The sequence below is a fragment of the Euleptes europaea genome, chromosome 13, assembly GCF_029931775.1.
Source record: "Euleptes europaea isolate rEulEur1 chromosome 13, rEulEur1.hap1, whole genome shotgun sequence".
Taxonomy (NCBI): Eukaryota; Metazoa; Chordata; class Lepidosauria; order Squamata; family Sphaerodactylidae; genus Euleptes; species Euleptes europaea.
In genome coordinates this window covers 63,705,284-63,728,282 of record NC_079324.1, presented here as the reverse complement: position 1 = coordinate 63,728,282, position 22,999 = coordinate 63,705,284, and the positions used below count along the sequence as shown (strand labels likewise).

The 22,999-nt window shown below is 49.4% G+C and overlaps 2 protein-coding genes across 2 annotated transcripts; one reads left to right on the top strand and one right to left on the bottom strand.

Annotated features, from left to right (window-relative positions):
- Nucleotides 1–901: 901 nt before the first annotated feature.
- On the bottom strand, nucleotides 902–13,249 carry MVK (mevalonate kinase). The gene is made up of 10 exons (XM_056859612.1): nucleotides 13,172–13,249; nucleotides 10,620–10,767; nucleotides 9,285–9,432; nucleotides 7,309–7,464; nucleotides 7,068–7,171; nucleotides 5,471–5,516; nucleotides 4,696–4,786; nucleotides 3,764–3,880; nucleotides 2,103–2,256; nucleotides 902–1,053 (listed from the first exon to the last, which is right to left on the bottom strand). The coding sequence occupies exons 1-10, from the start codon at nucleotides 13,247–13,249 to the stop codon at nucleotides 902–904; spliced, it is 1,194 nt and encodes a 397-aa protein (XP_056715590.1).
- Nucleotides 13,250–15,242: 1,993 nt separating this feature from the next.
- On the top strand, nucleotides 15,243–19,953 carry MMAB (metabolism of cobalamin associated B). Its single transcript, XM_056859116.1, has 9 exons — nucleotides 15,243–15,352; nucleotides 15,916–15,980; nucleotides 17,269–17,362; nucleotides 17,583–17,640; nucleotides 18,344–18,416; nucleotides 18,635–18,732; nucleotides 18,999–19,063; nucleotides 19,515–19,574; nucleotides 19,866–19,953. Exons 1-9 carry the CDS (start codon nucleotides 15,243–15,245, stop codon nucleotides 19,951–19,953), a joined length of 711 nt encoding a protein of 236 aa, XP_056715094.1.
- Nucleotides 19,954–22,999: the final 3,046 nt, after the last annotated feature.

Sequence of the window (22,999 nt, the reverse complement as noted above, 5' to 3'; positions counted from 1 at the left end):
GGAATTTTGACATGGGGTGGTGGGTGCAGAAACAAATGGCTGCCACAGGAGGCAAAGCCAGCTACCAAATTATTGCCACAGTTCAGCTTCAGTTACACAGTGAAGACCCCTGCGCTGTGGTCGCTGCTGCCACTGAAGCAATGTTTTATAAAATCTCCAATAGTCAATCAGAAGCCCTGCTGGGCAAATGCCCTACCTGGCCCTGCCCACTTCCTAAAGACACCTGGCGGGTACTATAAAGGGTATCAGAAGGCACCATGGCACTCATGGGCAAGAAGCCCAACATTCAAAATTTACACACTGCTTTCGAAGTGCCTGACATGATGTTCTTGCTGTGACCGTTGCAGGGGGTGGGGGGAGGAAGGATAGCAGCCCAGGGTTTAAGCGCCCTTCCCCCCTCCCAACATGCATGAGTCACCTGCCATACTGCGCTTCCATGCAACATTGCGGCAGGATTTTTGGCCTCACCAGGGTCCTTTCAGTTAGTTCAGACTGGCAACCCTGAGGACAGGGGGTCTTTGCGACAGAGAGGTGAAGGAGAGTTGGAACCGCAGCCAAATCTCTGAGAAGTCAGAAACATATAAACAGCACTGAAAAGAAGGACTTTGCGGCAGAAGAGGCCGTCACTGGCAGCAGGTCTCACCCGACGCCAGCCCACAGCCTCAGCTCTTCAAGCTGCACAAATGGTGTGCCGCACAGGAGGGCAGCCTCGGCGCTTCCACCAGCTGGGCCCATTTGGGTTACTGCACCAAGTCTCAAGTTGGATCACAGTCCAAACAAACCCAGCTGAAAACCTCCGAAAAGATCCCATCATTCTGCACTCAGTCCCAGAGGGCATCAGACATCCACTCCAAGCTAGGACCCCGAAGCAATCCGCACAAGTACTCTTTCCTGGCCACCTCTACATCCCGCTGAAAGCCTGCAGTACTTCTGCTTTGAGGGACTGCGCTGAATGTGCACATATTCCGGGGGCCCCGATGTCCGTCTCCCAGCACTCGAAGCCACAGTCGCTGAGGTCTCGCGTAGCAGCCTCCACCACCGAAGGGGCCGTGTCTGCCAAGAAAGGAAGGTTACTGTTCGCGAGTGGAATGCTCAAACCACTACAGACTCTGCCCCCCAAAGCGGCTGTTCTCTCACCACCACTGTGCTGCAGTGGGAACTCAAGAGTTACACACATACGAGCGGAAGCCGACAAAGAGCCGCATTTCACACTTCCATAGCAGACTGGATCTAGAGGGCTCAACCTCAAGGGTGGGGCTTTTCCCCAGAGCAAAGAGCCTCTGGGTCAGAAGACGCCTCCTTATTCTGGGGGAAGCATCATACGCAGCCAGACTGACCCACTGGATCGAAGTCAGGCGGATTTTCCTAAGCATTCGAAGCACTTCACGTCCAGCTATGGTGTAGGGGTTAAGAGCGGTGGACTGTAAACTGGAGAACCGGGTTCGATTCCCCACTCCTCCACATGAAGCCTGCTAGGTGATCCTGGGCCAGTCACAGTTCTCTCCAAACTCTCTCACCTTTACCTGTCTCACAAGGTGTCTGTTGTGGGGGAGGGGGGGAGAGGGAAGGCTATTGTAAGCCACTTTGAGACACCTTAAGGTCGAGAAATTAGGTATAAAAACCTACTCTTCTTCGTCCTGATTGTGCTTCTCCTATGCCAGGAAGTGTTGTGTACACTGAGGGTTCAATCTAAGACCCTCCTTGTAAGGGAGGCCAGTATGGCTCTACTCCATTTTATCCTCACAACAATCCTATGAGGTAGGCTAGGCTGGGAGTGTGCCACTGGCCCAAGGTCGCCCAGCAAGCTTCCATGGCGGAATGGGGATTCGAACCTGGCTCTCCCAGATCCTACTCTGACACACTTACCCATTATACCACCCCAGACGGGCAGACAGAGGCTGAGAACCTGGTGGTTCACCAAAAGCCAGTTGGAAAAGTCAAGACAGAGGTGAAATTCGAACCAGGCTGCTTCAGGCTTGCTCCTTGGTCCCTTACCCACCATGCAATTCCATAGGGACAACGGTCCCTTTCCAGTTGCTCCAGCAAACACACAAGATAGACAAACAGTATCCATTGAGCGCAAGACTGTACAGATTCCTGACCTGGCCGCAGCAAGGTGATGGCACAGCCTCCTCCGCCGGCCCCCGTCAGTTTGCTGTGCAGGCCATGTGAGGCGGTGACCTGGCAGACTTTGTCCAGGGAGGAATGGCCCACGCCCATCACATTCAGGTGGTGCTGGTTTATGTCCATCAGCTCCTGTCAAAAAGGAGACCCTGTTCAGTTGCAGGAAGGAGCCGCAGAGAACCACCCTCAGGGCTCTGGGTTGAAACACACTTCTATTAAGTCCTGCATCTCCTGTAGCCCCTGGCCTGGAGGGCTTCCTTAGCCCCGTCACTAGAAATGTGAAGGCCCGGAAAAAGAGACCAACTTTTTTTCCCCCCTGAGGACCTCCCAGTTCTTCCAATTAGGAAAACTGAGAAATGTTGGGGAGCACTGAAGAAAACTCCTATGCAAGCAGAAGTGGCAGCCATTCTTCGATAGATATGGGTGACTTAACAATTTTAGATAATAATGTGAGACAGTAGATAAGACTAATACCTTAAAATCCATGCGGATCAGTGTTAATAGTAGTTGGTATGTAATTGATATTTTATATAGTGAAAATATAGGTCCAGGTTCATATTCAAAATATTTTATTAAGCTCTACGTAACTAGATAAAATGGCAATTATTAACAGTTTTTGGAACATTAGTTAAATTACTTAATTTTAGAATTAGGGGGTTATGGTAAAGGCTTGAGTTAACTTGGGCACGGGCAAAACTACAAATTGTAAGATTTCCCCTATTTGTCTTTCCTCTTTTTTTCTTTTCTGTACCCCTTATTAAAAAAGCAATTAATTTTTTTTTTAAAAAAAAGAAAGAAAACTCCAATGAAAGGCTTTCTTCCAGAACGAGTGAAATACTTCGAAGAAGAGGTTTTGCTCACACAAAATGCGTGGTGGGGAACTTTGCCCCCGTCAAACAACCTGCAGCAACAAGCAATTACAATTCCTCTGCATGCAGTAGACATAACATGTATGCGACGTGTTCGGCAGCACATGACTTAACAGCCAAATGTTTTCAATGCTCTAAAGTTCAACTGGATACCCAAATATGCTGTATGAGAGCATTCCTGTCGATGCTGATGTTCCCTTTTGATTATTACAAAAAGACACTTTCTATTTTCAGCCTTTTTAAAAAAATCTCAGGTGGCAAAAATTGATACCCATCCAAGTCAACACAATTCCTCTCAAGTACTCTCTCGTTTGCTTGCAGAAAACTAAGGCATCTGTATTTTTTAATTCCATAAATATGCCAAATAGTGCAAATTTTATATGCTCAGTTCTAAACCGTATAACTTTATATTTCATGCTAAAGCAGTAAAAACACTTTAGGATTGACAAAAACATTGCTTTTTAAAAAAAGAACGTCTGCTTTTCCAGAAAAAGCATTTCCCACATTTTCAACATTTCCAGAAATTTTACATCTTTACTTATTACTAGAGACCTTTTAAATGGAGACAGAAGCCAGGGCATTCTTTATGGAAACTCATGCATTTCTGTCCTCATCTGTGGCCCCTCCCAACATGACACATCTGGAAGCACTGTTTGGAATCTGATGCCCAGAACAGAATTTAGCAAATTGCGCCTGCATTTTAAAAACAAGGTTCCAGCCCTCATGGCACCTGTTGACTTCTGAAGAGAAGAAATGCCGGACTCCCTCACCTCTAGAACAGGGTAGTGCTCCAGTGATGGATGTTCAGCCATCTCTTCGAGAACAGCTTCGCACTCCTGAGAAATGGCATCTACCGATGTGAGAACTGGCTCCATTATAGCAGGAAACTACAGAAGGGAAGGGGAAGAGAAATCCCAATCAACAGTTCTCTTCCTCATTTTCACCCTTTTGGGCACTTCGCAAGAGAGCCTGGCAAGCGTCTCAGTGGTGGGGTGGGCACAAAACCAGCCAGCTTTGTCTTCCAGGAAGTGATGTCATGAGAGGGCATGGCCTTCCCTATAAAGGAAAACATTCTCTGCCAACTGGGAGAATCAGCAGCAGCACCTTTTTAGAGAGATACCAGCTGCAAAGAATGGTACAGGACGCTCCAAGTGAAGTCTTTGTAACCCAGTAGACCTATAAGGGCATCAATTGCCAATGTGGCCGTGGCCCGGTAGCTTCCCCGTGGCCCCTGATCTCTCTTGGGCCCCCACCTGCAGTCTTGTGTGTTGGGGAGACCCCAAACACCACCAGGAGGAGACCCCATCCCAACACCAGTCATCTGCAAGGTTATGAGGGCATCACCGCTGTTCTTGCACCATGAAAAAAGCAACGTGATTTTGTATCAAGCAATTAATTTCTTACATATTGAATAAGTGGGGGCCCTTGGGAAGTGGCAAGGAAGGAGGCACAGGAACTGTGGGGGGGGGGGCAGCCACCTTCTCTCCCACAATTAATTCCAGCTTGCATCTTAGGCTGCATTCAGTTAAACACAAATGTGCAAACATCCTGCCGGCGTGCGCACCTAGATCCATTCCTCTTCCCGTTTCACCTCATGATGAACAGAAGGGAGAAGCCAGGGGCATAAACAACTACGGTGAAATTGCAGCTTTGATAAACTGCACCTTGTCCAAATGAACGGGAAGGCAGGGAAGAGAGATACCTTCATAATCTTGTCTCTGACGCCTGCCACCAGCACCTTGGTGCTCCGAGGAACCCGCGTGTTGGTCAGTAAAATCCTTAATGTGGGAACACTGGGGCAGGGGGAGGGGCGAGAAAGAAGAGACACAAAATTTAGTCTCCATCCCAGCACAGCCCATGGAAATCATTTCAGTTAGTTTTTTACTTCATAATCCTTCCTTGACTCCTAAATCACTGGCTTCAATCATTAACTGGCTGTCTTTGGAATACTACCCTCTGGATTTTATTGAAACCCCACTCACTGTCAAGGAGTCATGGCACCCCCACTGGTCCTAAAAGTAATACTGATCCAATAAATTGAGCAATTATCACTTGCCAGACAGCAGGAGGACATCCGGTTCCCCCAACCCCACTCTAAGCAGCCAGAAAGAGCCCCTCCTCAAAAAGGATAAAAGAGCAGTAAAAAAAAAATCACTTGATATTTATATATCAATTCCGCTTCCCCCACCCATCAAATAGGTGCTTTTCAGAACCCCAGAGGCAGGAGATACTTACATGCGATGCATGCTAACAACTAACTCCAACACAGGCCAAATTTAAATATTCCTTTTTCATCAGCTTTTGACATGTTCTACATTCCCCATATTAACACACCAGATCCAAAGTGGCTTCAGAAGACACAAGGATCAAAGATACAGATGCCCACAACGACTGAAATGTATTATTCTCATTCGCCATCTCCAAGACCAACCACAGCTTTCTATGGCACAAATTGCAGCGGCCTGAAAGAACGTTACCTTTTTAATGAGCAGATCTTCCCCGACTGGTACCGCAGAGCTCCACCTAAACATTTGGAGGAAGGAGTTGCATTACTCAGCAGGACACGTTGGCCTTTTTGACCTGGCCCGAGGAACTAAATCACACATGAACAAATGGCATGACGAAGAGAGGCCTTTGGGATGCATGCCAGGGGAAAGCTGGTTGTTAGGATTGTTGTCCGAGATTGCCCAAAGGGAGAGGGATGGCATGTTGGGCCAACTGCTCACCCCATTCATTTAATTTCTAGACATTAGTTCCATTGGATGAGGCTTTTGGGGCAAAGTAGAAAACCAGCTATGCAGCAGAATGAACCAATCAAGATGAGCGACGAGGATGATCAGAGGCCTGGAGACCAAGCCCTGCAAGGAAAGGCTGAGGGACTTGGGAATGTTCAGTCTGGAGAAGAGGAGGTTGAGGGGGGGGGGACATGATTGCTCTCTTGAAGTATCTGAAAGGCTGCCACTTAAGAGGAGGGCAGGGAGCTGTTCCTGTTGGCAGCAGAGGATCATAGGACACACAATAATGGGTTTAAATTGCAGGCGGAAAGGTACCCGCTAGACATTTAGGGGAATTTTTTTTACAGTAAGAGTTGTTCAACAGTGGAATCAGCTCCCTAGAGAGGTGGTGAGCTCCCCCTCACTGGCAGTCTTCAAGCAGAGGCTGGACAAGCACTTGTCAGGGAAGCTCTAGGCTGATCCTGCATTGAGCAGGGGGTTGGACTAGATGGCCTGTATGGCCCCTTCCAACTATATGATTCTATGATTATTTTTCTACAGCTGTAGAAAAAGGCACAGCCAATCCAGTCAGAACAGAATTTATTCACCACCTAAAGCGCAGGCTTTGTCCTAGGGAGGGAGTCCCACACCTGGGGGGGGGGCAGCCACTGAACAGGCCCTGTCTCCAGTAGCCCCCTGCCTAACCGCCAAAGATGGGGACACCTGGCCAAGGGCTGCCCTTGAGGCTGCCAGCCAAAGGGAAGGTTCAATAAGGCAACAGCCCTTCTTAGCTCTGCCAGGAGGAACCAGGATGTCTGGCACAGGCAAGGAAGTGCTTCAAGCCGATCCCACCTGGGCCATCTTGAGCTGAGACGCTGTTGAGTCCAGGCGGGATCACAAGGCAGCCTCCCCGACACAGCTCCCTTACATTTGTCATTTCAAAATGAACAGACTTTCTCAGAGAAAATACAAAATGGTAGGTCTGAGATTATGTGGACAGTGACCGGAATAAGGGCCTTCTCAGTCATGGCACCCAAAGGTCTGGATCACAACTCCCCCCCCCCATTCTGTGACCATCTTCTGCGGGTGGATGAAGACTTTTTGGTTTTGTTTGACATTCCCTCAGTGATCCTTCCTTCCTGACCAAACTGCTCTTTTTATGTCTTCGTCTGTATTTTAGCTCTGTTTTAAATTGCTTTAATGACGCATGGGTTTTGTGGGGGCTGGGTTGATTTTAATAGCTTTAAAATGTGATTTTATCACAAACGTTTTAATTTGCTAGCTATCTTCTGAGAGCAGAAAGGCAAGATTATAAATTTTGTAAAACAAACAAATAAAATAATAGAACAGCACACCCTACCCCTGGTGCCTACTGCATTGTCCACCCCTGATGGGTTCCCGTGGATCACCTGCTCTCCTCGGAAGGCCCAACTGTTGATCACGGCCACCTCCTCTTGGGGCCACCTGGAAGTGAAGAGCAGGAAACCCTTCTTATTCCGGCTGGCACAACACGCTGCCCCTGCCTCCCCGCCCAGCTTCCCAGTAAGACCCGTGACCTTCCAAGCCCCCCATCATGACCGCAGGCTCCCCTGGAACCTTACCTGCCCACAGACTGGCCCTCCTCCAGAGGGTAGCCAATGACTCCGCTGCCAGAAAGCAAGGCTCCTGCCAGGCAGACCGAATACGCAGCACTGGAGCCTAACCCAGCCCCCGTGGGCAGCTCAGACCACACCAGGATGTCCACACTCGGCAGGAACCTGGGGTAGGTAAGGATACACAAAACCCACTGCAGTCACCTCACTAACTGGTGCCAAGAGAAAAGTGGTTCCAAATGCACATCTTGGAGCATGATGGTTCATTTGGAAGCCAATTATGGAACCAACCAGAGCACAGTCAGTGAGATGGGGGGGGTATATATCTCCACTGATAGATACACTACATGGCAGAGGACCATGCCCTATTTTTGAGGCACAGAACAGATCTCCAGGCCAGAAAACAGGCCCCCGGGCAGGGTGAAAACACATAACCGGCCTGGGAAAAGACCTCAGCAAGAGATCCCTGGCTTCTAAAAAGAGGGATGCTTCATCGAGAAAGCTCACAGGAGGAGTCAAGGGAGCAAATCTCCCCCTGCCTCCCCCCTTTCCTCAGCAGCCTGCCATTCGGGAGTGGCTGGCCAGCAAAGCACACCACAGGATGGAGATGCACCGCAATAGCAGGGAATCACATCAAACCACTTCTTCTTTCATCAGCAAAGGAGGGACTGGCAAGCAATTTTATCCAATTGCTCATCGTCACTACAGCACCCAATTCTGGAGCACATTTTCCTAGCAGGACTCTCCCAGTTTCGGGACAAACAGGTTGGGAAGGTGAGGAAAGATCCTTTCCATCAACTCTTCCTATCACCTCTTCCACAGAGTCCAACCCCGAGTATCTTCCCTACATTCTCTGTTGGAAGAGTTATCAGAACAGACAGGAGAAAATGGGGAGGGTTGGGGGGCCTGCTGCAGGCAACAGAATGCAGAGAACCATGGCAGGAAGCATTCCGCTGGGGAATCAATGGCTGCCCTCAGATGCCAGAAGCAAGCCACAATTTGTTTATGGTGTGAACAGGAGGGAAGCCCTCAGGCTTTTCCACTCCGAATGAAGAGAAGCCCAGTTTGTGGATAAGAAACAAACCCTGGTTTGTTAAGGCACCTGATTCAACCATCATAAAAAGTTATGGTGTCCTAAACCAAGAAGTCCTCGATCTTGGCATAAGGGGAGGGACCACATGAGCCCAAGGACTTAAGGCCTGTTTATACCACAGATAATTCAAGGTTTGTTTAGGACATCTGAATGCATCCCCAATGCATCTGGCTTTGGAGAACACTTGAAGTACTGTGCATAAGGGAGGATGTAGCGGAAAATATACAGGGACTTTCACTTTTAAAAATATATTCCGATTACATATTGCCCCATGCATCGAGGAGAGGCTGTGGTTCAGTGGTAGAGCCTCTGCTTGGCACGCAGAAGGTCCCAGGTTCAGTCCCCGGAATCTCCAGTTAAAGGGATTAGGCAAGTAGGTGATGGGAAAGACCTCTGGACAGCCACTGCTGGTCTGAGTAGACAATAGACTTAGTTGGACCAAGGGTCTGATTCAGTATAAAGCAGCTTCATGTGTTCATGTACGAAACTGACTTTATACCAAGTCAGCCCATCTATCAATCTCTGACCAGCTGCAGCTCACCAGTCTCAAGCGGGGGTCTTCCACATCACCTACCCCCTGATCCTTTTAACTGGGAATGCCTGGGGCTGAACCTGGGACCTTCTGCATGAAAAGCGTTCTCACTGACCCATTCATAAGTAGAAACAGCAAAGCCTTTGGGAGCAAAGAGGAATCTCCATGGACTTCCTGTAATCTGCTCTGAATCTCTAGGATAAGGTAGGCTGTTTGTGTGCCCAAAAGAAGAGTTACTGCCTCCCGCTGGACCACAATGAGCAGATTGGCAAGCCACGGGGCTCCCCAGTGCTTCAGCTCGGCTCAAGGGAGAAATCTGACAGCTCTTAATGACCCAACAGATGTTGAGCATATCCTTACCCACATTTGGATGCAATGGACAGGTATAAGTACAGAAACGCGAGGGTGGCCAGGCTTTGCGTGGCTGAAGCTGTGTTGGTGAGTCCGGCAAACTCTTTCAACTTCTCTACTTGTCCTGGGCTGGGGGGCTGACATTCAGTCTGGTCAGCTGAGGGGGGAGGAAACCACAGACAGGACAATGAGATACTATTCTCAACAGGCAGGACTCTCCCCCATCCCCCAATGTGAACAAATTACATACAATAACGTGATTATAAAGACTACAAATCTCCACTCAGCTCTTCTCGATACAGAATTTGGCACATTTTTTTCAACTTGTACGACCCTGGCTGCAGTTTAACAGGCTGCCAAACTTCCCTGTGGAGAGGCAACGCAGCTCCGTCCACAGATGCAGCCAAAGGGAAGTCTAGGCAAGGGATCCCCCTCCCCAAGCTCGAGAAATCTACATGCCAATTTGATCAGCCCTTTCTGCTCTATTTATCATCCATGGCGCTTTATAGGGGAACATAACAAAGAACCCTGAGGCAGTTGCATCTAGATTTTGATAAAGAATGAAAGAAAAAGAACACAGCAGCAAAGAAGAAGAATTGGTTTTTATATGCTGACTTTCTCTACCACTTAGGGCAGAATCAAACCGGCTTACAACCGCCTTACCTTCCCCTCCCCATACAGGCGCCCTGTGTGGTAGGTGGGGCTGAGAGAGCTCTAAGAGAGCTGTGACTCGCCAAAGGTCACCCAGCTGGCTTCATGTGGAGGAGTAGGGAAACAAATCCGGTTCACCAGATCAGCCTCCACCGCTCATGTGGAGGAGTGGGGAATCAAACCCGGTTCTCCAGATCAGAGTCCACCGCTCCAAAGGCAACAGGAGATGAATACATTTGAACGCTGTTACATCCAGATGGTCTGAGTTTCTGCACTGACTGAGGTCTTGAGCAATGCCAATTTCACGGCAGAAGAGAGACTGAGAAGGGGCTGGAAAGGTAAGAGGTCTCACATAGACAACTGGAAGAGAGGTTTCTAGGCCCGAGGAAACGGCAGAGTGAAGAGCTCTGGGCAGCAGAGCCAGAGGAGCCAGGGGCATGGATCCATTGGGGTGTCCAGGCAGAAAGGCAAGGAGGGTCACGGCCCTTGCAGGAGGCTCATCAGCTCAGCAAGGAATATCCAGTCCTTTCGCCCCAACCAGATCCCAGGGCACCAACAACAAGCAAAACCAACCCTCCCAAACATGAACTTCAGCAGACTGGATCTTCCCAAGCAGCCAGGGATCCTGGTGCATCAGAGGCGGGAGACGGATCAGGGAATGCCCCGGTCTGCCATAACACCCCTACTGCTTACCAGGGAACGCCACTAACAGTGGCTGGAGTTCCGAGGTTTCCCAGCATAGCCTGGTCCCGATATTTGGCAGCTCTACCGAGACTTTGCCGTCATTCCGAGGGGTCATCTTAAGGAAGGTTCTCAAGTTCACCGCCACAGCCAAAGCAGCCTATGTGTGAGAAAAGGCTGATAAACACACCAAGCTACAGATCTGGGTCCTGCAGCCACAGGGATGCCCAAATGCCTTCCTTCCACTAGTGAGAAGTGTGACATTTCATGCAAGCTAAAAAGAGACCCGCAAAATATTCCCAGAGACATTTTTTACAAGAAATTATGAGGGGGAGGCAAGAATGTTTTCACAGATGTACCATTTGACATGCCAGTTGACAGGATCATGGGAAACAGATTTTATACTGTGTAATATCATGGAGGTCACCTCGGGCCTCTGTTAGGCTTTAACGGCTGTTTGGAGGGCCTGCATGGGAGAAATGGAATACAGACTCTATGCGTAACACTGGCTGCTAATGGAGTTTGTTTTATTAAATGATTATTTTGCTTCTAAGTCAGCAGGACCGAGAAACAGCTACTTTGCAAACTGCAACTGGCCCTGAAATACCCTGTGCTTTCAGCAAATCTAGCTCAGAGTTTTACACGTGTTAGTTCAGAAACTGTGAGTGTTGCGAGCCTGCATGGGAAAAGCAGATGTGTTGCAAATGCTGAAGACAAAGGCTGCCCCCCACTCTGACTCTGAACATGGTTCTTTGCCAACCTAAAACATATGATAAGTGCCAGAACTTCTCCATGTAGTCAGCCTCCCCCACCCAGCCAATATTGCGAGATAAGGGGAAGAATCCCCAAAACAGCAGGGACAGTTGGAGCCTGAAGAGAATATAAAAATATAAGAAAGGCCCTGCTGAATCAAGCCAAGGCCCATCAAGTCCAGCAGTCTGTTCACACAGTGGCCAACCAGGTGCCTCTAGGAAGCCCCCAAACAAGACAACTGCAGCAGCACCACCCCGCCCGTGTTCCACAGCACCCAACATATTCAGCAACAAAGATGTTAGCAGGGAACCTCTGGCACATGAACATGAATTGGAGGCACCTGCATTTGGGGACTGAGGGGAGGAGCAAATGAGGTGAAGAAAAAGCAGAGAAGGGACAGAGACCCTGTGGGGTCATCTGCCCTACAAAGGATGGGGCTGAGACATGCCAGGGCAGAATTCTACTTTCTATCATCAACAAAGCTCTCCTACTCAGACAGTCCTTGAATGCAACAAGGTTTGGACAACTTTGGGGTGAGTGTGATTGAGGTTGTGTTGAATAAAGCTGAATATGAGTCAACAGTGTGGTATGGTGGCTAAGAAGGCCAATGCAATTCTGGGCTGCATCAAAAAAAGTATTGTGCCTAGATCAAGGGAAGTAATACTACCACTGTATTCTGCATTGGTCAGACCTCACTTGGAATACTGTGTGCAGTTTTGGGCTCCACAATTTAAGAAGGATGTTGACAAGCTGGAGCGGGGCCAGAGGAGAGCGACCAGAATGGTCAAAGGCCTGGAATCTATGCCCTATGAGGAGAGACTTAAGGAGTTGGGTTTGTTTAGTCTGGAGAAGAGAAGGTTAAGGGGTGACATGATAGCCATGTTTAAATATTTGAAGGGATGCCATGTTAATGAGGGAACTAGCTTGTTCTCTGTTGCTTCAGAGACTAGAGTACAGAGTAATGGATTTAAACTAAGAGAAAAGCAATTCCACCTAAACATTAGGAAGAACTTTCTGACAGTGAGGGCGGTTCGACGGTGAAATGCCCTGCCTCGGGGGGAAGGCGTGGAGTCCCCGTCCTTGGAGCTCTTTAAGCAGAGGTTGGATGGTCATCTGTCGGGAGCACTTTGATTGTGGGATCTTGCATGGCAGGGAGTTGGACTGGATGGCCCTTGTGGTCTCTTCCAACCTTGTGTGATTTTTGTGAAAGATTTCATTTAAAGGATCCATGCTCAGGACTCACCGTCTGCTCATTGCTGGATATGAAACCCACAAGTTGGGGCTGCGGCTCAGTGGTAGAGCCTCTGCTTGGCATGCAGAAGGTCTCAGGTTCAATCCCCAGCATCTCGTTAAAGGGACTAGGCAGGTAGGTGATGTGAAAGACCTCAGCCTGAGACCCTGGAGAGCTGCTGCCCATCTGAGAAGACAATACTGACTTTGATGGACCGAGGGTCAGATTCAGTAGAAGGCAGCGTCATGTGTTCATGTGAATTGAAGTTCTGAGTCTGGGCAAATTAAAATCCAACAGATCCCCTCCCCCCAGTTAACTTTGATGGACCAATGGTTTGATTCAGTGTAAGGAAGCTTCATGTGTTCAAGCCCAGAGACCTGCTTTAGGGTCTGACCAGCCCTGGCGTATGAGGTCAGGGGGACCACAGGTGCAATCGTGCACCCGACACCTCAACCCATTTTTGCATTTGCACATATATAGATCACACACAGAGAGACACTCTCTAGCTCATTTATCCAAGAAAGCTGAGTCCCTCAGCCACAAGCAAAGCAGTTCAGGAGATGGAAACCGACACACCTACCTTGCCGTGGACCACAGCATGCTCACCATGAAGTATAACTTTCCCTGGGGCAGACACAAACAGAGTCCTGGCCAGCATCTCTCCCTCTGCAAAAACAGGCACGCACTTACACCCCTGCATGCCCATACAAAGGCACACAGAGACTTGTTTTTTAAAAAACCAGCCACCTCCCAAACCTGCTTCAGCACTCCCAGCACCCACCCCCGCAGCTCACAGCAGCACGATCACCTGCTTCCTTTGCAAAACTCAGCGCCTCTTCTCATCACTGTGCTGAGGTGACTTCAGTATTGGACTGCAGGAGAACACTGAGATTCTAGTCCAGCAACACCTCAGAGACAACAAGATTCTCAAGGTATGGGTTTTTGAGATACCCGATGAAGGAAGCTCTGACCCTTGGAAGCTGATCTTCTGGGTCTCCAAGGTGCTACTGGATTAGAATCCCGGTGACCTCAGCGGCAGAAATCTGAAGCTACACTACAGCACACAGTTTACGCAACCCTGCATTTCTCAGAATCCCCCCTCCCAGCTCCACCTGCTCAGAAGCTTAAACGCCCGACAGGTCACTTGTCTTCACTCATTTTCTGCTGATGGGGACGCCGGAGGGATGCCTACGCTGGAGCACCCCCATACTGCTTGCAAAAAACACTTGGGGGCCCCCCTCCCAACCGGAGCTCATTCACGCCCTCCCACCTACCCACCAACAGCCCCTGCTAGAGAAAAACTAGGGGAGGGGCCATGGCTCAGTGGTAGAGCCTCTGCTTGGCATGCAGAAGGTCCCAGGTTCAATCCCCGGCATCTCCAGTTAAAGGAACCAGGCAAGTAGGTGATGTGCAAGACCCTTTTCTGCCTGAGACCCTGCACAGCCGCTGCGGGTCTGAGTAGAACAAGGGGGGTCCGGTTCAGCAGAAAGCAGCTTCATGTGTTCAACCCACCTCCTTGCACTCGGGGAGACTTAATTCCAAAGTTAATTCACAGTGGGCAGCCATAGTGGGTAGCCGTGTTAGTCTGTTTGCAGTAGTCAAAAAGGGCAAGAGTCCAGTAGCACCTTAAAGACTAACAAAAATATTGTCCCTACCAGAAAATATTCTTGTTAGTCTTTAAGGTGCTACTGGACTCTTGCCCTTTTTGACTAGTGGGTAGCCATGTTAGTCTGTCTGCAGTAGTAGAAAAGGGCAGAGTCCAGCAGCACCTTAAAGACTAACAAGAATATTTTCTGGTAGGGTATGAGCTTTCGTGAGCCACAGCTCACGTGAGCTGTGGCTCACGAAAGCTCATACCCTACCAGAAAATATTCTTGTTAGTCTTTAAGGTGCTGAAGGTATCTGAAGAAGTGAGCTGTGGCTCACGAAAGCTCACACCCTGCCAGAAAATATTCTTGTTCGTCTTTAAGGTGCTGAAGGTATCTGAAGAAGTGAGCTGTGGCTCACAAAAGCTCACACCCTGCCAGAAAATATTCTTGTTCGTCTTTAAGGTGCTGCTGGACTCTTGCTCCTTTTCTGCTACTGCAGACACACTCACACGGCCACCCACTGGGAATGATCTCCATGGCAGGCACCACATTTAGCCGTACAGAATGGAACCAGGAAATACTCTTGTGAGTCTTGAAGGGGCTACTGCACTCTTTGCCCTTCTCTATTAATTCCCAAGTGCCAGGGAGCAGCCGCAGAGCCCCCCGCCCCTGGCCCCCAGCAGCGGCCCCTGCCCGCCCGCAGCAAGCCCCGGCCGCCCCCTCGAGCATCCCCAGAGCCCACCTGCGCCGACTCACCTGTCCCGACTCCCACCGCCGGCGCCACTCCCGGGCGAATGAAAGAGAGCTGAAGGGGCGTGGCCCACCCGTCCCATCCCTGGCCAATCACCGCCGCGTGGGCGCGTCCAGGTTGCTCTATCTCATAGGTCACTCGAGGAAGCGGGGCGTGGCCGGCGCCGCCTCAGGGGCGGAGCTGGAGGCGGGAGCAAGGCCTCTCTGTCTGTCCAATCAGGCGCCCGCGGGAGGAGGTGGCGTGCCGGTCAGGCGGCTGCGACGGCAGCCGGGAAGGGACACGCTTCGGCCGGCCGCGCCCCCCGGGCAGGCATGGCGAGTGCGGGGCCGGGCTGCCGGCGCTGCCTGAGCCGAGGGGCGGTGGCCGTCCGGCGGGGCTTCGAGCGGGCGCTGAGCCGGCAGCAGCAGGGGGAGCCGCCCAGGTGAGCGGCCGCGGGCTCGGCGGGCAATTCATGGCGCGTGCCGGAAACCTGGACACGCGCAGCCAGGCAAATGGGGCCCTGACTTGCATGCCCGGAGTTTAAATAAGCACGGAGAATGCAAAATGCATCATCAGGGGAAGGGAAGAACCTCGAAATTTGGGAAATAAATAATAGAATTGGAAGGGACCACCAGGGTCATCTAGTCCGACCCCCTGCACAATGCAGGAAACTCACAGCTACCTCCCTCACACCCCCAGTGACCCCTGCTCCATGCCCAGAAGATGCCCTCCCTCTCGTGAACTGCCTAAGGTCATAGAATCAGCATTGCTAACAATGGCCATCAGGCCTCTGCTTAAAAACCTCCAGGGATGGAGAGCCCACCACTTACCAATGTTTTATTACTCGTCATTTCTTAGCTATTTTACTTTCTGGCTGGTCCAGGTTGACACAAATCACCTAAACCGGTTTAAAAGGTGTTCACACTGCACCAGTTGGACCAGTTTCAAACCTCATGCACCTTAATATTTAGAGCTAGTTAATTTTTCTTTTGATTTTCCCACTAGTCTAGATGCCAAACCCAAGAAGACAAGCCAAGTCCCAAAGATCTACACGAAGACCGGCGACAAAGGTAGCAACTGTCAGCCAAGGCTGATGTTAAGGGCACCTGCCCTCTGAAGCCGCCTTATGCCAAACCAGCCCATTTTGGGATTTTCTAGCCTGTCAATCATCTGTTTTTGCTGGGGTAGGAGCCTCATATCTCCAGTATTAAATAAGTGCATAGCAAAGATCTGCTTGTTGCATGTGAAGAAGTGGGGTCTAGCCTGTGAATGTTTATGCTGGAATAATAATGCGGTCAGTCTTTAAATCGCCACAAGGCTCCTGTCTCTAAGAGTGGCTCTCAAGGAGTCTTGAGAAATATCTCTCCCAGCACCCGAGATCCTTAAATGCCTGGAATTGAACCTGGGGCCTTCTGCATGCAGAACAGGTGCTGGTCCATCTTACTCAGGATTGTTTCCTGAAATTCTCCAAAGTCCTAGGAATGCCTTTTCCAGAGCCCACCACTGGAGATCCTTTAACTCACTGGTTCCCAACCGGGGGTCTGTGGACCCCCAGGGGTCCGCGAGAACTAAATTAAGGTCCGCGAAACAAAGTTATAAACCCATAATAAATTAATATTTTCAATTAAAAGTTATCTATTATAAAAATATATATTCAAATATTATTCTAAGTTTAATGTTTAACTAACAGTTATGATTAAAGTTTATTTTCAAATTCTCGGAATTTTTATTTTGAACCTTGGGGTTCTTGCACCGAACAAAAAAGTCCTAGTGGTCCCTGGTCAAAAAAAGGTTGGGAACCACTGCTTTAACTGGATCTTCTTCATGCCTCACCTTCAGATTCTAATTTACAAAGGGAAACAAATGTAGACTCTTGCACCAGCTCTGGTCCTTTAAAAAGAAGAAAGAACTTGGAGTGTAACTGTGACAGTGTGCTTATTTTAATACAAGATTATAATAGGATGTTAAGAATCATATTGTGATACTTGCAACATCAAGTGACAACTTGCACATGTAGATTTGCCTTAACCCCCATGATGCTTTTGATGGGGCTGGTTCACACATTCGGCTGCCACTCACTGAGTGGGCCGTAATCATGCATAAAGAGCATGCTGAATATATTAGGTGCAGTGGAACACAGGCAGGATAATGCTGCTGCAGTTGTCTTGTTTGTAGGCTTCCTAGAGGCACCTGGTTGGCCACTGTGTGAACAGTCTGCTGGACTTGATGGGCCTGGGTCTGATCCAGCAGGGCTCTTCTTCTGTTCTTAAAGAACTGTACTCACGTACTTGCATGTGGGATCTGACTTTGAGCAGTTTGAACCTTTTCTCACTCTTGTCATCCTGCATGTTTCAAAAGGATTTTCCAGCACATTCACTGGGGAGAGGAGAGCAAAAGATGACCAGATCTTTGACGCCTTGGGGACACTGGATGAATTAAGTTCCACCCTAGGGTAAGTGATGGAAGAGCTGATATGCATTTGCTGCCTGCTTGGATGTTTCAGAGAAGCAATGAATCAGTTCAGTGCCAGTGAAAAATCTCTCTGGCTACTACTGAGGTGGTGTCTGTCTTGGATAACCCAGACATGCTCAGAGAGAATTCTTGTGGAAAACCAAATTCTTGTGTGGATCAGGTGGAGGGCTTGCGATTAATACTGTTCTCCTGTGCTGCAGGTTGTGTGCTGAATTTGGCCGTGAACATGGTCACTCCTTTGTGGAAGAACTTCACAAGGTGAGGGGGAAACTATTGGATCAGTCAATCTGGTACACAAATTCATTGCTCGGGGCAAAGGACAGACCCCAAATCCTTATAATCCGGCATGTTGCTGCCAGTGTGCAATGATGGCTACATTGTTGAACTAGGGTCCAAGGGACCCGGGTTCAAAATCTCACACTGCCAAGAAGGGAAATGTTGGGCCATTTTTACACACTCAGCCTAACTTACTTCACAGGGAGGATAGAAACGGGGAATGAAGATTCACACACACACTGCTCTGAGCTCCTTGGAGACGTGGTGGGATCAAAATGCTCTTGATAGCTAGAGAAAAGTACAAGGGGGAAAGATGCATATGTTTACTGTAAACACCACCTGGAACTGTTCACTGAAGTGAAGTGTTTGCTGGAAGACAAGAGTGTCAGTTACATGCCCTAGAAGAGGTGCCAAAGAGGGCACGGCGGAGGTGGCCAGCCGCCCCGCTGGTTTCCCCCAGCTCTTTGGTAATTGGGAGTGGTGCTGGTTCAATATATGAAGGCTTCGCTTTTCCCTGTTGCAGCCAGCCATGACAGATCATTCTCCAAATCGTTTGTGCAGTCCTTTTTCAAAAGGGGGTTGGGATCATGCTGTTGCCTTTGAAGTCTGCATGACATGCTAAAAGCACCATCTTTTCCAAAACTATTTCTCAAATGCCCTTTTTCCGCCTGCTTTCTTCCTGCAGGTGCAGTGTATGCTGCAAGACGCTGGCTCCAACGTGGCAACTCCGATCTCCTCTGCCAGAGAGTCTCACTTAAGTAATTAGAGAAGGGGAAAACCCCTTTTTAAATACAAACCCTGCACTTTTCAGCTGGTTTCCTCCTATCGGCATGCTCTTGTTCCCCGGTGTAGGTTTTACAGTGTGCAAATGGCATCAGAGCTGGGTTAAGTGATAAAGCGCAGGGGGCAACTTGGCGTGTCTGCGGGGGGCGGGGGACGGTTCTTTTCTTCACTCACATCCTCCTCTCCTCTATAGAACGAACGTCCTTTAGTGAAAAGCCCGTCCTGGAACTTGAGACCTGGATCGATCGATACTCGGACCAGCTTCCACCTCTGACAGCTTTCATTTTGCCGGTAGCTATTTTGCATGATTTTTAAGGTTGGGGTAGTAGAAGTGCTACCCCCCACGTGGTTCAGCAGCTAGTCCCCCCTCAGCTACGGACTCTTCAGAAGAACCGTGGGCAAATAATTTCTCTCTCAGCCCCATTCACAGAGCTTACCCCATGGCACATTTTCCCTTGATGTTTGCTTTTATTCGGGGGATGGGGAGGGGGTTTGCAAACTGCTGCCTCAGAGGCAGAAGACTCTTCCCTGCCTTTTTGCATTTACTGTCGTTTCAGTCCGGGGGCAGGAGCAGTGCTGCTCTCCATCTCTCCAGAGCCGTCTGTCGCAGGGCTGAGAGGTGGTAAGTGACTTCAGTGAGCATCGAACCTCTGAGAGCCTTGAAAATGGAAGGGGGTTGGTTGGCTGAAGGAGCCCTCTGCTCCGTCAGACTGTTTTGTGCCTGTCAGAACTGGGCCGTCGTGTTTTGGGCAAGACTTCGGGGTGTTGATTAGGAGCAAACTGTTGAACTGCAAAACTATTACCAGCATCGCTCCCACACCACAGGCTGCTGGTTTAACCAGTGAGCGGTGTGGGGGCGATGTGGGTAATAGTTTTGCCGAAACTGTTGCAGCCTTTGAGTAAATTGCGCAGTTTAGCACGTTCCTTTGAAATTAGTGGTAAGCCCGGGATGCTGATGTTGCAGGTGACTTAGGGAGTGGTTGCATGAAGAAAAATTATGATGTTGTGTGGGGCACCAAAACCAGTTTTTAATTATCAGTTTAAATATCACTCTCTTTTTAAATGCTCTGTAGCGTCGTTCCTCTAGTGAAATCTGGAGAAGTGGATGCAAACGTGGCCAAGTACTTGAACAGGTAACTTAAGCCTTAGGCGCATCACGCTGTCCTCACTTCCTCCTGGGCAACCAGTCTGCAGGACAGTGTCACAGGTGCCGTCCGTGGTATCCCCAAACCACAGCGGGGTGAGCACAGGCAGGACAATGCTGAAAACATTGGGGATTGAGCATGGCATCTGCAAGCCAAGTAAATGCTCTGTGAATGAGTCTCTGCCCTTCCCCTGCCCTGTAGGATAAAGTGGCATTTCTAGTGCCACCGTTTTTTCTGTGAATTATGCATTAATTCCCTCCTCCTCACCCCAATCTCCAGGCTTAGCGACTACCTGTTTGTCTTGGCCCGCTACGCTGCAAGGAAGGAAGGGAAGGAAGAAAAAGTCTACACCAGAATGGAGCCGTAATCCCAAGGCTGGCCGTCACAAGCTGCAGCCAGTGGGGACTTGATAAGACCAGGATTAAAGTGCAAAGGACACCATCCTGAAACCTTGCAGCTCTGAAGAATCTGTTGTGAGGAATGGTGCGCCAGCAGCAACTGTTAGCCACTTTCCACTTGACTCCAGCATGATTAAGGGAAATCAGAGGGATTGGGATGAATCAGAAGCATTGGGGCATGCCAGCAGGTGTTGTGGAGGAAAGAGGCAGCTGATTTGCAAAGCTCTGGCTGAGACATCGCATGCTTGTGTTCAGGTGCTGCCGGCACTTAGTTGGCAATGCAGCAAGCCCAGCCTTATTTGGCTCAGACCAATGCTTGTTCCTAGACTCCAACTGCACTCAGTGCTCTGATACCCGACAGATGTTGCAGAAATTCAAAGGCTGTGGCTGTGAAACACAGGGTCTGGGGGTGGGTAATATTCTGTGTGTTAAATGCAGCGTGCAAAGTCAGCAGCCAGAGGATCTTGTGTGTTTGTCTTTCTTTGTTTAAAGCAAGCAGCTATGAACAGTGAAGTGGAGAAGGGGGGGTGAATGAGATGATGTTAAGTAACAGCTGCAAGAAGACATGGAAACTCTTTCCATCTGGGTGGGGGAACTCAAGAGCCACAGCAGAATGGGAAGGGAGAGGAAAAGAGTCCATCCCATCTTCTCACATCCTTTCTATGATTTTAGCCATTTGTTTTCACTTCCCATCAGGAAACCTTTTTTCAGTGGATTGAAATGTTCAAAGCCGGTACTCCCGCAATGGGCATGCAGATGGGAGACCGGGCCCCTGATTTACAGGAAATAAAATTCTCACTCATGGACAAAAGGCTGAAGAGCTTTGGTAGTCCCAGGTGCGCAGAAGCATGCAGAGTTTGCAGGCCAGTTCGAGAGGGAAGTGTTCGACAGCCTCTTGTTCATTGTTCAGACAGATCTGTTCTGCGGGGGGTGGGGCATTTCCCGCAGGTAAGACTTTTTGTACTTGCGAAAAACACCACCCTTAGTGGAATACACCTGCTGGACCCCACCCACTGAGCATTTGATGGGAAAACCCACACTAGGAAAAAAAGCTCTTGGCAGAAAGCACCGTGAGTGGATACTCACAGCAACGCCAGACACACACAGCGTACCAGTGATTGTCATGCATGCTCATCAATGTGAGTGTATCCGATGCAAATGAACACAGCTGCATCCGAGCGACCGCAGCTGGAACCTGATGTTTACCCCCATTTCAAAAGACTTTTAAAAACAGAATTTTGAGATTAGGCAGGGTGGGGGCAGTGAAGGCCCTGAGCCAAAGAGTGGTGAAGGGGTGTTTTAAGCCCATGTCTCCTTTTCATGGGTGGAAATATAATTTGCCTTGAGACTAGCATATATACAAAGTGCAGGCAGGGAGCTCTGGGGGACAGGGCCTTTCACCTAATGGTAGCATTTTCTACCAGTTTGTAGAGGCTTCTGCAGTCATGAAGGGGCACCAGCAAGGGGAAGAGGGAGCCAAGGGATCCTGTCCCCAATTAACAGCCGCTGCCAGCTAGGAAGCCCCCGCCCAGCCCCAGCTTCCGGGTTGTGGAAATACATGGCCCCCAGCTTGGAGATGGTTTAGTTGTCACAATGTGCTGCACCTGGGCCCTGTAACCACTCCCTCCACCTCCCTGCTCCAATGTGGGTACCACAATACTGACCCACCTTACAGGGCTGTCATGAAGAAGGCAACAAAATGTATTGGTGAAGGGCTTTCAGCTCTTGGGCAGAAGGGCTTTAAGCCTTGGTGCGGCTCTTTGGCCCGTTGAGTGTGGCTCTCCGAACTTGGTTCGGAGCCCCTGCTCTCATGCCCGCTCGTAAGAAATCTCAATCGTTGTACTGTTGATATTTGGCTCTTTTGACTAATGAGTTTTCCGACCCCTGCTTTAAGCCTTGTCATTCATTTGCCCTTTAAAAGCTTTTTCCATTGCTTTTTTAAAAGGAAAGTTAACAGTAACATTGAGACTAGACCAGTCTCATTCTGCAAATGCTCCATCGGCTGCCCATCTGATAACAGGCTCAGTTTAAGGTATCGGTTATCACATGCAAAGCCCTTTGATGGCCTTGGCCCCTCTTATTTGCAGGACCACCTCTCTCCCTACAGTCCGATACAGCATCCAGCAAGTTTCTCAAACAATCCCGTGGAGAGAGAGAGAGAGAAAACCTAAAGCCAACAACTATGTTCAACCAATAGTTTTATTTCCTATATTCCTGAATTTCTGTCACAGAATGCACCAGGATTATAAACCCAAACTGCAATTGGAGGGGGGGGAGGTGGAAGGAGAGCAGAGTTTTTTCATCTCCTGTGGCAAAGACTTCCCTCCTGGCCACGGAGTGGGCATGCAGGGCAAAGGGGTCGAGGGCACACCCCTTCCTGCAGAAGCAGAGTCCAAGTGAGAGAAGGTATGCGAGACAGAGGCGACCGCTGGCTGCCAAACTGCTTCTAGGTTATCACAGTCACAGTTTGCACATGGGGAGGGGAGACGCACTGCACCCTGGGCAGAGGAGGACGTGGCTTTCTCCTGCAGTGAAATTAAGGCAGAGAGCCATGGAGTGGTAATCCAGTCTACCCCCACCCCACAATTCCTGTTGCTCTTTGCACCACTCCCCCTACAGTGCATCCCACGTCGGCTACAATGCACTGTTTTCAGTTGCCCGGAGAAGACCACTGACCTCCAGACTGCAGAAGGTTCGAGAACTTTTCATTCTCTAGCAACGTTTAAAAGTCAGTGAAGTGGGAGTGAGGGCAGGAAGAGACACAGAGAAAGAGATTTAGTGTTAATCATTTCATGCTTGTAAGCTCATCTGGGCCCTGCCCATCAAAAGAATTTTTTTTTAAAAAAACAAAACACTATTTTACATCTTCAAGCTACACTGTTGCAGGTCAGCAGTGGCGGAACCCTCAAAACAGGAAGTGCCAACAGGGCTTCTTCTGCAAAAAAAAGATTAATAAAACGGCACATGCAACTTCCTTGAAAAAAATTATACAGTATTTACAGTTGCAGCTACCCT

Excerpts from the sequence above, each read along its gene's own strand:
- MVK (XM_056859612.1), bottom strand. The coding sequence starts at position 13,249 with ATGCTGGCCAGGACTCTGTTTGTGTCTGCCCCAGGGAAAGTTATACTT. Across the intron at positions 7,172-7,308 it reads GAGGGCCAGTCTGTGGGCAG|GTGGCCCCAAGAGGAGGTGG; the intron begins GTAAGGTTCCAG and ends CTTCACTTCCAG. Across the intron at positions 4,787-5,470 it reads AAGATCTGCTCATTAAAAAG|TGTTCCCACATTAAGGATTT; the intron begins GTAACGTTCTTT and ends CCCCTGCCCCAG.
- MMAB (XM_056859116.1), top strand. The coding sequence starts at position 15,243 with ATGGCGAGTGCGGGGCCGGGCTGCCGGCGCTGCCTGAGCCGAGGGGCG. Across the intron at positions 18,733-18,998 it reads TGACAGCTTTCATTTTGCCG|TCCGGGGGCAGGAGCAGTGC; the intron begins GTAGCTATTTTG and ends CTGTCGTTTCAG. Across the intron at positions 19,064-19,514 it reads TGTCGCAGGGCTGAGAGGTG|CGTCGTTCCTCTAGTGAAAT; the intron begins GTAAGTGACTTC and ends AATGCTCTGTAG.